At 35.6% G+C, this 13,777-nt stretch overlaps 1 protein-coding gene across 1 annotated transcript; it reads right to left on the bottom strand.

The window, feature by feature from the left end:
- Positions 1-814: 814 nt before the first annotated feature.
- Positions 815-1,936, bottom strand: LOC126799950 (uncharacterized). Its single transcript, XM_050527212.1, has one exon. It carries the CDS (start codon positions 1,605-1,607, stop codon positions 1,014-1,016), a length of 594 nt encoding a protein of 197 aa, XP_050383169.1. The 5' UTR covers positions 1,608-1,936; the 3' UTR covers positions 815-1,013.
- Between the last annotated feature and the right edge of the window lie 11,841 nt (positions 1,937-13,777).

The raw sequence follows: 13,777 nt of genomic DNA, 5'->3' as shown, positions 1-13,777 counted from the left end.
TCGGACAAAATATGGAGAATTTTATTCCACTAGTGAGTGTTCCTTTATAATTATAATTTTGTTTGGTGAATATGGATTTCCTTTTTCTATAAAAAAAAAGGTGAGGAAGACGCTGAAGCTATGAAGCATGGACACGGCTTCTAGGGTCCGTATTGCGTGTTCGACACGGACACGCTCAGACACGCTCGGATACGCTAGTGTATGAATCGGACACGCGAACTCACTTTGGACACAGGGACACGCACCAACTCATGATAAAAGTGAAAGTGCTTATGGTGAGAGTCGAACTTTGGTCATCCAAAGCACCCAACAACTCCTCAACCATTCCAACAGATTCGGTTTTTGTTATATTTATGCACACTTTAATATATATATATATATGGAGAGAAACTCATGATAAAAATAAGACTGGTTGTGGTGGGATTCAAACCTTGGTCATCCAAGGCACCTAACAACTCCTCAACCATTCTAACAAATTCAATTTTTGTTACATTTATGCACACTTTAATATATATACATCTAAATACTTTCAAAATTTTAAATTAATTTTTTAATATATATATATATAATTTTAATTAACGTGTCCACCACGTGTCCCTGTTTAAAAAACATTATATATGCCGTGTCTACATATCAAATCGTGTCTAATACGAACACTTGTGTCCGTGTCCGTGCTACTTAGCGCTGAAGACGCTAATTAGGAGGCATGGCCGGTCTTTAACCCAACGGCTATTGATTTTACAAATGCACACTTTAACTTTCCCAACCATTCTTTGTACGAAAAGCATTAAGCCATCAATGATCTACACAGTAACACACCTACAGTAGCTAAACACATCACTGATAACGAAAGACGAAAATGACATGCCCACGAAAAATGAAGTAGAAAAATGCTCCAAAAATAAAATAAAAACGAGATTCGAACCGGGATGTTTAACCCGTAAACCGGCAAACGCAATCACCACTAAGCTTTCCTTACACGACTACAAGTCTAAAACTAACGTACAAGCTAGCTAGACTGATTCACGAGTAGGAGAAGCCGATGGTGTATAGTACGGCGGCGAAGCACAAGGAGTCTCCAACGGCGTCGTAAACAACTCGTCCATCTCTATATTCACAACAGTCACCGCCACATCTGGTACCCCATGACACTCTTCCAAGTACACCTTCGTCGTCGTCTTCGTTTTCACTACTACCTCTTTCTCTGCACATGAAGAATACGTCGTCTCCGAGTCCAATCCCTCTCTCTCTCCTTCCTCTATAGTGAACAAAAGCCTCGACGACCCGTACAGTGCCTGCCACTTGATGATGTCCTCTAACTCCTGTAATTCGTTGTGGTAATTCGAAGGTGGGACGTCGTGACGAGCCTCTTGAGGTTCGATGCGAGACTGATTTTTCCAGCACAAGAAGAAACTGAAAAACCCTCTGGACTGTGACGAGGCCGAGTCTCCGGGGAGAACTGACTCGGTGCGGTGAGGGAAGCTCCGGTTATGAAGCTTCTTCCGGCGACAGAGGATGTAGAAGATCTGGCCTACAAGACCTACAAGAAGAGAGACTGCAATCACTAGAGTGAGTACAGTCCCAAGCTTGCCGAGACCACCATTCATGTGTATATTTTAGTCTGCAAAGTTCTTGTGAAGCTAGAAGTCTATGCGGGCTTCTTTCCTCTGCTATCTGAAAATGAATATATCATATATGGGTATGGGTAGTGATCAGGCAACTGCCGACGGGTAGGTTACCGGGAAAATATAGATGAGGAACAGGGGAAGATGAATTTGAGGAGGTTAGTCATGTGAGTGATCCAGCAAGTTGCCGGTGAGTCATGAAAAGGTTAAGAAGAAGATGGAGGAGAGCGATATTTTTTCTTGGAAATGTGGGTGAAAGAAGAAATGTGGCCAAGATTTGAAGGGGAGAAGCTTCAACCTTGTGTGGTGTGATGGCGTGGAGGTCGAAGGAGTTTGGTTTCAGTGACTTGGAGTAATGTTGCATTTAAATTTGAATTAATTGGGCGGTTGGGTTGTGGGGCTAATTGTCATCTCTAGCTGGTGTTTCACTGTTTGCTGCTATATTGGTATTTATGGGTTAATGGGTAAGAGGTGAAATCATTGCAGGCTTTGCTTGTAGTGCATCATAATTTCTACGAGGTGTATTGTTACGTCGCAAAGAAATATTTGGGGTTGTGTCTAAAAAAAACACATCTATGAAGGTCTAAAGTCTATTAGTTGGCCTAAATATAGACCTTGGTTGAGACCATAAGAGGTGAATAACAACTTGCCCATCAACTTGTTTATATATGAAATTAGAGGTGGAAAGGAGAAGAAAATAAACCATATATAGCCCATAATTTAGACCCCAAACTATTGGAGCTGGAAAATATGTAGACCATACCATTTGGATGAAAAAAATGTTTCAAAGGTCTAGAAGTTTAGATCATGGTCTAAAAAACATTGATGATTGAAAATGGCATAATCTCTTACGATTTTGGGGCAGTTACAAACCCTGTGTGAGTATTAGTATATCACTCAAAAGAATGAGTCAATGAGAAGCCTATGAGCTATTAATCTATCTCTACGAGCATAATTATACAGTTTCATGTTCTATCATCACCAATGGTCTAAATATCGTTTTTGGTATCGTATCGGTCGAGAGGTAAAACGATATATCGGGGGATATATCGGTTTTATCGGATTTGCTTATTTTCAATAAAATTTATAAAATTATACTTCAATATGTATCAAATAAACTAAAAAAACGGTACTAAGTAAACTAAAGAAAATAAATACTTGATTTAATGACAATTAAAGTACACGAACGACATCTAATAATAAAAATAGGCATTTAAGAATGATTATTTAGACTTGAAATTCATCATATATATTTAAAATATATATGAAAAAATGAAAAAAAAAAAGTTTTTAAAAAAAATAGGAAATAAATATTAAAAAATTAAACAAAAATTGAGAAAATAATAAAAAAATCAAAGTTTGACCGATATTTGACCGATATATCGGAGTTTGACCGATATTTGACCGTTGACCGATATAGTCAACCGATATGACGATATCATATCATTTTCTAAATATCGGCGATATATAGAACACTGATCATCACCTCTTTCACTTATTCAAGCATTGAAACCAAAATTAAAGTTGAAACCATTAACGATGTATGATTATTATATTTACTGTTTGAAATCAGTACGGTGCTTGAGGACTGCAGGGAGTATATGACCAGGTTCTAGTGTGTTGTCATTTCTCATGTCTATCGCGAACCAAACAGTGTTGCCCATAGGTTGGCTCAATTTACTAGTCTTAATAATGTTGTGGAGGTCGTTGATGGCGAGGTTCTAACTTTTTTTCATGATGTCCTTAATCCTTATAGAGGATTCATGAAGTATTTATAGAGGTTCTCCGAGTATAGAGGTTCCTCAAAGTGGTAGTATTTCTATTAATATAAGTATGGAGTAGCCTCCCGTGGGCTAGAACTCATTTTCTTCTTCAAAAAAAAAACAAAATTGTTATATATTCTTATTGTAAAGAAACTTGAATTAAGACCAAGGTGTCAAATTTGAGGATCTAAGTTTTGGTCATTATCCAATCATGTACTCGTCTGTGGTAACCAACTTATTTCGGTGTCAACGCAACACTATTGAACGTATGGTAGTGTAAATTTGATGCAGAAAATGTGAACAACTTACTAGGAGTTTCCGTCAAACACCGAATGTCATATGTATTAAACAAGAACTCTGAAATCCATAGAAATTAGCTAATTTTCAGAGAATTTCAGAAAAAAAAATAAACTAAAGAAAAAAAGCGTTATGCTAGATCTTGAATCAACATGGGCTCATGGGCATACACAATTGGACAGTTCAGGGCCCATGTCAGTACCTTAATTGAAATCAATACGGGCTCATGGGCAGAGATAATTAGGAAATTTCTTTGATGTTCAAATTGTTTTATTTTTTTTGGTTAATGATGTTCAAATTGTTACTAATGCTTTTCTAAGCACTTTGTTTATCACTCGTATTTAGGTATTTGTGTTACATTCTTGTTCGTCTGAAAGACTGAAACAGTGACAAACTCACCTGCATCCAGATGTGTGTTTATCCATTAAACTTAGATGCTAGAGTTGGTGACTGCGGTCAGTCTGCCTATCTATGCTACAAGTTGAATGTCATTAGTCATTAGGGTCTCACACAAGTACTCACATGTATTCATGTATTGAAAACTAGGGGGTCTAGGCTTTTCAATGCGTGTTAGCGTGTACATATAATATAATTAGCTTGCTCGGTTTTAATTAAAATTTGGTTTTTGATTATTTTTTATGCATAGCCGAGTTAGCTAGACAGTTCACAGTTGTTCGGGCTATGTTAGAGTTTGAATTTAAGAAGACTTGAGTGATGATAGCAACTGGAATGGTTGCATTTTCCCTTGAGCTGAATTCTAATTAGAATCCCATTTTCAAGCTATAATCTGTTCTTTACTACAGTATAACATACGAAGAGACCACTCTTCAAAGAAGGATTTTTGTATAGGAACCGTCTTGCCGGAAAGCATTTATAGATGTCATAGGAAGAACTATATATGCCTTGAGAAAACGACCCAACAATCATCAAAAGCATCATTAACATCACCTCCAAAATCAAAATCATTACCCACCACATTCTCTGGTAATACATTCGGGTGTGCTTGGCATCCATCCTTTTTTTTGGACCAAGTCCTCGACTCTTCTCAGTCTTCTGACAAAGACCAATCCACCCCACCATTCTCTAAACAGAAGAAGACCAACAGCAGCTACTGAGCTACGTACAAGTACATAAAATGGTCAATTGATCAATATGATCATTGAGGGATGAGTGGAGTGTCATGATACGTACCACCCCCCTTTCTTCACTATAGCTGAAACAGCAGCACATGAAAGTACCTATCTTCTCCTTGGATCCCTCAACCTCATCACTTTCAAATGATAAATTTAAAGAAGGAACAGGAGTGAGTGATGATCAATACAAGATCTATCTACAGATTTTCCTGATGTAAGCAGGTCTTTTGGATCGGTGATTTCCCTTACTTTCATGCAAAAGAATTCACTCGAAATTCAGGGAAAACAAAAAGAAAGAGGAACTGGGAATAGCTAGAGAGATCGAGAGCGACCTCGGGGAAAAGAGATAGTTCTCCTTTTCTTGAAGTCTGCGAAAGAGCAGCTGTGTAGAAATTTTGTCTTCATGCTTGTTAGCCTTGTCTTTTCTAGATGCCAACAACGGTCTTTCTCTTTTTTTAATTAACAGATTTTGGATCGAGATACCTCAGTGGTCCTTCAAATCCGTGTAGTTGTAATGTTGAATAATGAGCTCGTTCAAAATCAAAAGCTACTTGATATATATTCGGTGCGAGGAAAGGGCTGCAATATTGTCTGCTAAAGCCTCTTTGAAAGAACTGGGTGGAGATGTGTGAAGATTAAGAAGAATATCTCACGAAGTTCAATTGGTTTTCCCATTGTTTCATTTTGGATCGTCAAATCCATTGACTCAAGTAATAATTCATGAGAAGAAGTTCCATGATATATATCTATCCAACGTGTTGGCTCCAGGATGTTAGACAAGAACATACAAGCACTGATGCACATATCTTAACAGTAGTACTATATATCTAGTCACCGGACGCCATTGCCGCCTGTGTGTTGTGTTTGGTGCCAATACTAAAATATCAAAAGGTTAGGGAAGACCGAAAGAAACTCTATTTGAATAACAGAAATACACGATACAGACTGAACCACAGATATTGTGATCGATACATGATTAGAGTTCCACAAAGCTGTGGGGTGGCTATAAAAGGTTTCCTAAGTAAAGGAAGCATTTGCGTCTCAGACAAAGAAGCAAAAGAAATAAAGTATGGTACGAGTAAAGCTAATTGGCCCCAACAAAGCTAAGTTAGATGTGCCTTAATCAGTATGTCTCTTAATCAGAATCGGGGCATATGAGTCTTATGACTGAAGCTTATTGATTAGCTTCTTAGTATGCCCCTTAGTGATGCAACGCTTTATGATTTTCTGTAAGATTTGTGAGATATTATTTTGAAACTTGATCATTATCTATCGACCATCGACCAATTTTATAGGGATCGGCTTCTTTTTAGAAACTGAATTTGAAGATATGATTGGAGACTTGGAGATTCTTTGTGACTGAGAACTGTACGTATATAAGAAACCCTAAAACAAATCTTACAAGTAAATTTAATAGAAGTTTCATTAGGCCAGTAGGGTGATATGTTTAGAACTTGTAAATTTACTTATACAGTTATACTAGAAACCGCCGACATCTTATGTGTGTGAGAAAATTAGTAGTTATTGAGAAAGTTGTTGATTAAAATCTGAAAAGAAATAATATTTATCTATTTAAGTTTTTGGTTATAATACCCTTAATAGTTTGTTTGTCAATGAAGTATTAAATAAGATTCGGAAGTTCACAATTTTGTGAAGTTTTTGGGTGTCAATTTTATAGTAGTAGAGATATAAAATAGAACCGTAAAAATGTTTTTGACTACTATGTGAAGGGAGAACACCATACTCTCGAGTTCTCTCTTAACTAATTTGATGAAACTTTCAATAGTTTATGCAAGTGTCTAATACTTCCGAGTTCCGATCAACATTAATTAACAAAAATCAAGTCCCATAAACAAAACCGGCCCCATTTGTAAATTAAAATGGTCGTCGACGCTATCTCTACATATACATAACAAGAGAACGCGATCGATTAATTGTTGACTATGATCGATGGACTAGCACCACAGCAGCACAGCTGCAGGGCAGCAAATGAAAGCAAAATAAGAAGGCAAAAACTACTAATTTAGAAAGACTTAGTTGTGTCTCGAAAACTTGAAATCAACCGCGCAATTGATCAGAAAGTGCAAAAAAATTATCCTGAAAATATGGGATTTGGGTAGAAACTCAGGTCTCTGGAGATTAGTTTACAGATAAACTCGGTCTCACAGGTTTACCTGGAGCTTACTGGAGAATAGTTTGGGCTCAAATCCTTAATCAACCCAAATAAATAACATCAATGGGATTGGGCCGTCCTAAGTGCTAATTAATCCTCATGTGCAGTGCATGCATGAAATTACATGCAGCTGATACATACATAGACGAAGAAATTTAAACGATTGTACGTGGTTGAGGTTATACTGAATAGTGTGAATACTCAATCACTGAGTCACTTGTCCCAATCAAAGCGTGATCCTTTAACTATTACCAAAAAAAAAAAAAAAGCGTGATCCTTTAACTGAGGCTCGATCGCTCTTTCTCAGACTCCTTGAAGATTGTTTCTGTTCCACTCAGCTATTCATCGACAGTTCAACCTACACAGTTACACAGATATACATATGCTGCCGGATGATTACCACCTCAATTTTTTTTTTCCACTTACATATAAGTGAATTCATGGTTCATGTTTTTAGATAATGATACTCAAACATTTTACTCACATAAGACCTTTTATCATAAAAAGACTCATTTTAGACATAAAGTTAGAACAAAATTATAGACTGTCACTAGATTTCAAAAGACACCAAAATTATCACTCTCTTATCTCCGGCCAATCTCCAGTGAGGTTCGCCGAGTGTCAGCCGTCTCTGGTCAAACTCCAAAGGGTCTCAAGTGTTCCGACCACACTTTGTCTAGTCTAAGAAGTCTCTGGTGAGGTCTCCAGTAACTTCCAGCTAGTTCCGACGAGGTCTCCAACAACTTCCGGCGACGTCAGAGAAGATACTGCCACAACCACCAAAAGGTAAGACCATAGCTTTAGCTATTATCACCATCATTACTGTCATTGCCAAACAAAACTACTACCAATTACAAACAAAACTACTACTACCAACAACAACAAAAGATATTATCACAAGTAACAAAAGCTACTGTCACTGGCACCAAAAGCTATTATCATTGTCATCAAAAGCTACGACCAACAGTAAACCAAACTACTATCACCATCAAACAAAATCAAACAAAAGCTACTATCACTGTCAAACAAAGCTATCGCGAATAACACACAAAGCTACTTACTACAACAAACAAAACTACTATCTAGCCTAATTCATAGTCCACGTTCAAATGCCTTGGCCTCATCGGAATCACTTCTCTCGTTCAAGTCGGCCCCTACCGACGCCTTTATACACCCAATTCTCACAAAAAAAAAGGTGATAGATACTGCTCTCTTTCAATCCCACAACCTTCGAAGCCCTATCAACCCTATCGAAACCCGAATCAGCCTCACAAATCTTCACCAACTTGAATTTGAATTTCTAGAAACAAATCAAAAAATCATCCGAGCTTTAATAGCATGCAATAAGATCAATTAGCTTTGAAATGAAGAACTCCAACTCTTTAAAAACCTAAATTGAAGAAAATAGCACCTGAAAACTTGAAGTCTCCGGTGAAGCAATCGATGAGGGAATCGTCCTCGCAAGAAACCTCAATGAAATTGAGGTGTTTGGGCTGGACTTCGAAGTTGTGGAGCAAATCAGAATCTTCCATATCCAAGATCAGTTCAAAGAGTGCCCTTGCATTGGCTTTATCCGGTCGGATTTGGACTCGTTGGAGTGGGAGGATTGACCGGAAAAAGGAAGAGGTAGATGCACGATAGAGGTGTTGTGGTTGGTGGCAAACTGTTGCGGGGTCATAGGAGCACTTCGACGGCGGCCTTGGTGAAGGCGGAGGTGCGCGGCTAGCGGCAAATTGATGCGGGGTCAGAGAAGGGCATGCTTTGATAACGGCCTTGGCGAGTAGGGAGGCACGCGGCGAACTGCTGCGCGATATAGATTCAGATTCGATGATGAGAGAGTTTGGTTGTTTAAAAGCGTATAAAACCAAATTTGAATAAATAGATTAGAATGTTCTTGACAGGAAGAGATGAAAATTGTCGTTAAATGACATTTTCTATTTTTTACTTAATTTTCTATACAGTAATCCATTATTTTAAAAAGGCATTAATCTGCAGTATTTTACCTTAAATTCAGATGCGCTCCAGGTGTTTTTCAGTGGCATATATGACACATCTTAAATGTTATCGAATCATTGGTGCCTTTCAAATACTTGTTAGAGTCTTTTATATAGTCCAAGTTCAACAGTGTAATAAGAAATTAAGTTAAAGTTGATAAATTCCATTTGTGCCGTACAAAAAGATGAATTGCAGAATAATGATCAAAGTTAGTCTGCAGGTAAGGAAGGCGTAAATGGCAGCCTCACAGTCACAGTTAGTGAAAAGAGAGATCCACCTTTGATTTTTGGATCAAAAGGGACACCCACTTTCTGTAATTAATTATATTTATTCTACTTTTTCTGGCTTCCTTCTTTTGATGGGAAAAACAAATTATATTCCAATTATATACATTGCATCTAATTATTAAAATAATTTAGTGTTTTCTGACAGGGATCTCATGTAGACGACGATCATGAAAGTAAAATGATTACCAACTTACTTCACATTATATATACAGCAAATTAGTTTGTAACTTTGTATGTAGATAATACCTGTTAATTCACAGAATCAGCATATTATTGGCCGGTCAAAATGTTCTTTTAAGTGATATATATTTATATTTATGTGTGTGTATATATATATATATATATATATCTTAAGGCTTAAGAATTCACTTGATGCATGACCAAACTACGTACATGATTGCTAATTAATGTTTGATCACACTCATTTTATGTAACTGGTGTTCGATCAATAATTAGTTGCCACATTTTGATAACTGGTGTTCACCTGATGCATGACTAGACTACGTAATTGCTAATGTTCAATCACAGTGCATTTGCCACATTTTAAAGTAATTTTTTAATTATTTATTTATTCACTTTCCAAATTTAGTATAATATTATGTCTAAAAGTAATTTTAAAATAATAAAATTAAAATAATTACTTTTCTTAATTTTTATTATGAATTTTATTCACTATCTCTTTTATATATTTGATCAATTATTAATTATTTTAACTGATTTTTAAAATTATATTAAATTAATTATTACTTTATACATTTGATGAGACTTAAAATTTTCAGAAAAAATATTATCCTATGCATTTAGCAAGGTTCGAAAAAATTATTATTTAATTGAAATTATTAATCTATCGAACATTCATTTATCGAGATTCAATTGTATTATGTTTAGAAAGGTGTTTTCATTAATTTGGGATATGAAGATAGAAAATGAAAGAGCAGTTCAATAATATTTTCACAATAAAATATAAAAAATCAGGTTGATGGAAAACGATAAGATAGAGTATTAATATTAAGTTGGATTTGGTTCAAAAACAAGCAAAAAAGAGTGAGAGCCGCCCAAAGGGCCGGGCCACCCTACCTACAAAATGCATTATGTCTCAAAAACCCTAAGGTTTTCCAAAGGCATTAGCGACAAATTCCCTAATTATGCTTAGGTTTTAATTTAATTAAAGTTGTCAAGATAATGATCTTTTTATGATTCTAAAGTAGCAACATCTTTGAGGCTTAAAGAAGAGATGCTTATATTTTTTTTAAGGGTGATTTAACTAAATAGTCCCATACTTATTGACTATTATAAACTTTGATACCTTACATTTTGAAACTATCGCATTAGTATTTCAAGTCTCTCTATCAGTCTAATTGTAGTTCATTTCATTAATTAACATCGTTAGTAGCTTTATTTCCCACAGATTTTTGAACTATGAGGTACCAAAGTTTTAAATGGACAATAATTGGGGGAAAATGCTAAAGACACAAAAAATTAATACAAAAAACATATACCAAATGATGTGGCACGTGCCAAATCAAGCCACATCATCATCCTAAACTTTATATTTTCAAGCATGTATTCATATAAAATTACTTTTTATTCTATTTAAAAAAAAACTATAATTATTAAAAAAATCTGATGGTTGCAATGAATTCAGCATTAGAAGAATTTGGTTTGAATTTCTGGGCATACTATCTCTAGATCGACTTTATTGTTACTCAGAATAAAAAAGATTATATGAGTCAATAATTTACAATCTCAATTAAGAGGTTAATCATCAAATAAAATTTTCTATAAATGTATAATAATCATCTTTGATACTCAGAAATCTTTATTGGAAATCATTTTATTATCATCGATCTACAAGAGGAAGTAGAAGGCAGAGAAAAATTGGTGCTGCAACTTTTAGAACTGTCTTAATTAATTGGATCCTTATCGATTCTAATACTTTTCAAACTTACCAGCTAAAGTATGATAGTGATCTTATAAGAGTTAATTTGTTCTTAAACATGTAAGAGCTTATTTGGGATTCGATCTTTAGGTCTTTTACTCAGATTACACATTTATTTTATTTTGGAAAAACTGAAAAAAGTATGCTGGAAATTATTACCCTAATGCCACAACTTTCCCATGCTTTGCAAAGATGAGAATGTTGGGTTTATGAAATTCAAAGAAATAATTAAAAGTTATTCTTTCACAAAACGAATCACAAACCATGAAAATTAGTGCTCGATCTTTTGAAATTTCTTAGGGAAGATTTACTTTTCTGTTCCAAAGTAAGAAAGTTGTTTATCCTTTGCACAACCCTTACGTTATGAATAATTCCTTAATTATACTTTGCGCGTTCCCAATATGACGTTTTGAATATATAACAAGCAACAGTTCATATCCGGTGCAACATAAAGAGTCAAATTTTGTAAAAATGATCATGACATCATGTATATTTAAATATATATGACTTACAAAGGAAAAATTGACTTAAATTGAGTCAAATTAAGAACTTGTAAGTTACAAGAACAAGTTAATATAAGTCATTTAACGCGTTTGGTTCGTTCATTAATTTATTTTAATTTTAATATCTTAATAAATCACTAAATTAGTTGAAAATTAGTAGAAATAATCATGTACATATATATCAAAATATTAAATCAATTGTGATGAAAAAAAATTAACCACAAAGTTAGCTAATGAAGAAACTAATCTTAGAGAGCGAAGCTTCGCGGGATATAGAGGAACTATAACTAACAGTATGCAACTGTTATTGTATTTATTGTTACAAGTTATTACCATATAATTAACCATTCACCAGAGTTAATTTCCCTACAGATTAAGCAATCAACATATTAATTATGTACGCTGTTTTCATGTGTGTATCAAGCCATACAGCGTGCATGCACGGGAGAGACAATTAAGAGCATACATGAGAGCATATTCTACAGGGGCGACCAACTAATTAATTATAAGAGATATATTTCAAATTATTTGAAGGTTGAAGACTGGAATTGCGGGAATGACACTCTAAATTTACAGTTTGTGCAAGAATCAAAGAATATATAAACGACTAAGGATATATAGTTCGTGCTCTCTAGAGCACGGGAGACGAAAAACTCTAGCCGGGCGGCATTGCCTGAGATCTGTTTTACGTGTGAAAAAAATAGCCGACCTCTATATACAAACTTACCACATATATAGGAACCTGTGAAATTTTTGATAATCAAACCTATAAATATACACAAATCGCTACACGTGATCTTATACTTATACAAGTATACGATATAAAGCAGGGGATACCGCATTACCTATATATTCACGGAATAGAGACACTACTAGCCTGTTCGATAAACTAATTTATGCAAACGTAGAAAAGATGGATAACATAATGAGCTAATTAGCCACAATGCCACTTCAATAATATTTCATGCATTGATAATTTATTCATCCTTTCTTTTCTTTTCAGTATCTAATGCTACGTGGATTCGCAGTCCACTTCCAACGTAAATGCTCATGTTTTCTTCGATCTTCAATTTTTCATAGCCTTCTACACATGAGTTAACCAAAAAAATAAAAAACTTCTACACATGAGTTACGAGGTATCTCTACTAGGTAATCTGGGATATATTGAAATTTGATTTCCTTGCTTCATATATTCATACGCAGATCAGATTTACCATGCATTAAATATTAATTCCTGTTTACCATGAACAAAATAATCGATTATAGTTTTCTAATATAATGAACTAATTAAGCTAATTGGAATTTGGGGTTAGAAAATTATGCAACACAATTACGATTCTCAGTAATTCACATTAAATTGGCCATAACACACTGAGTCGAGTATGGATAATTCGATTAACTTTTAGATAAAGTATGAAAGAGCTTCACAGTTTATACCTTGTTATTTTTGTTAACACCACCCCTGAACAGGGTGATTCCTGGTCAAATCTCCTCTGATTCTGGTCACCGGACCTGTGACCGGCAACCCGGTAACGCTGAGTGCCATGCCAACTATCAAGGTAGCTACATCTCCGATTTAAACCTTGCCATTGATGCCGCCCAAGGCGGCTCGCCTGAATAGTAAATGCATCTTGTGCTAGTCTACATTCCCACATTGAATGAATGACCCAACACTTCTCCCAATGTGCCTATAAAAGGCCCACATAGACCACCTAAAAAGGGTAACATATTCTTAAATCTTCAATCTTTTGAGTTATCCCCTCGATTACTACTTAAGCTTTAGAGAGTCAAAAGCTGGCGCACTGCTGACCCTTGACTTGACATGTGTTGTGTGCAGGTCCTACTGAGCTGACACCTCAGAATACCAGGCTACGAGAAGTTGGGTACCCTAGATTTAGCTCCCGTAACAGTTGACACTAGAAGGATGGTCCTCGTCAGCACAATTCTTCCAATTGAACAATAAATGACCATCCTTAATGAGGAAAATCCATCTCCCCTCCCCTGGAGACAGACACCTCGCTCTCGCTAAGGCTGTTCTCCGATTCGGAACCCACGGCCAGAG

The sequence above is a fragment of the Argentina anserina genome, chromosome 6, assembly GCF_933775445.1.
Source record: "Argentina anserina chromosome 6, drPotAnse1.1, whole genome shotgun sequence".
Taxonomy (NCBI): domain Eukaryota; kingdom Viridiplantae; phylum Streptophyta; class Magnoliopsida; order Rosales; family Rosaceae; genus Argentina; species Argentina anserina.
This window is presented reverse-complemented; position numbering and strand designations above follow the sequence as displayed.

What these genes read in the sequence shown, in the direction of transcription:
- LOC126799950 (XM_050527212.1), bottom strand. Translation starts at nt 1,607, where the DNA reads ATGAATGGTGGTCTCGGCAAGCTTGGGACTGTACTCACTCTAGTGATT.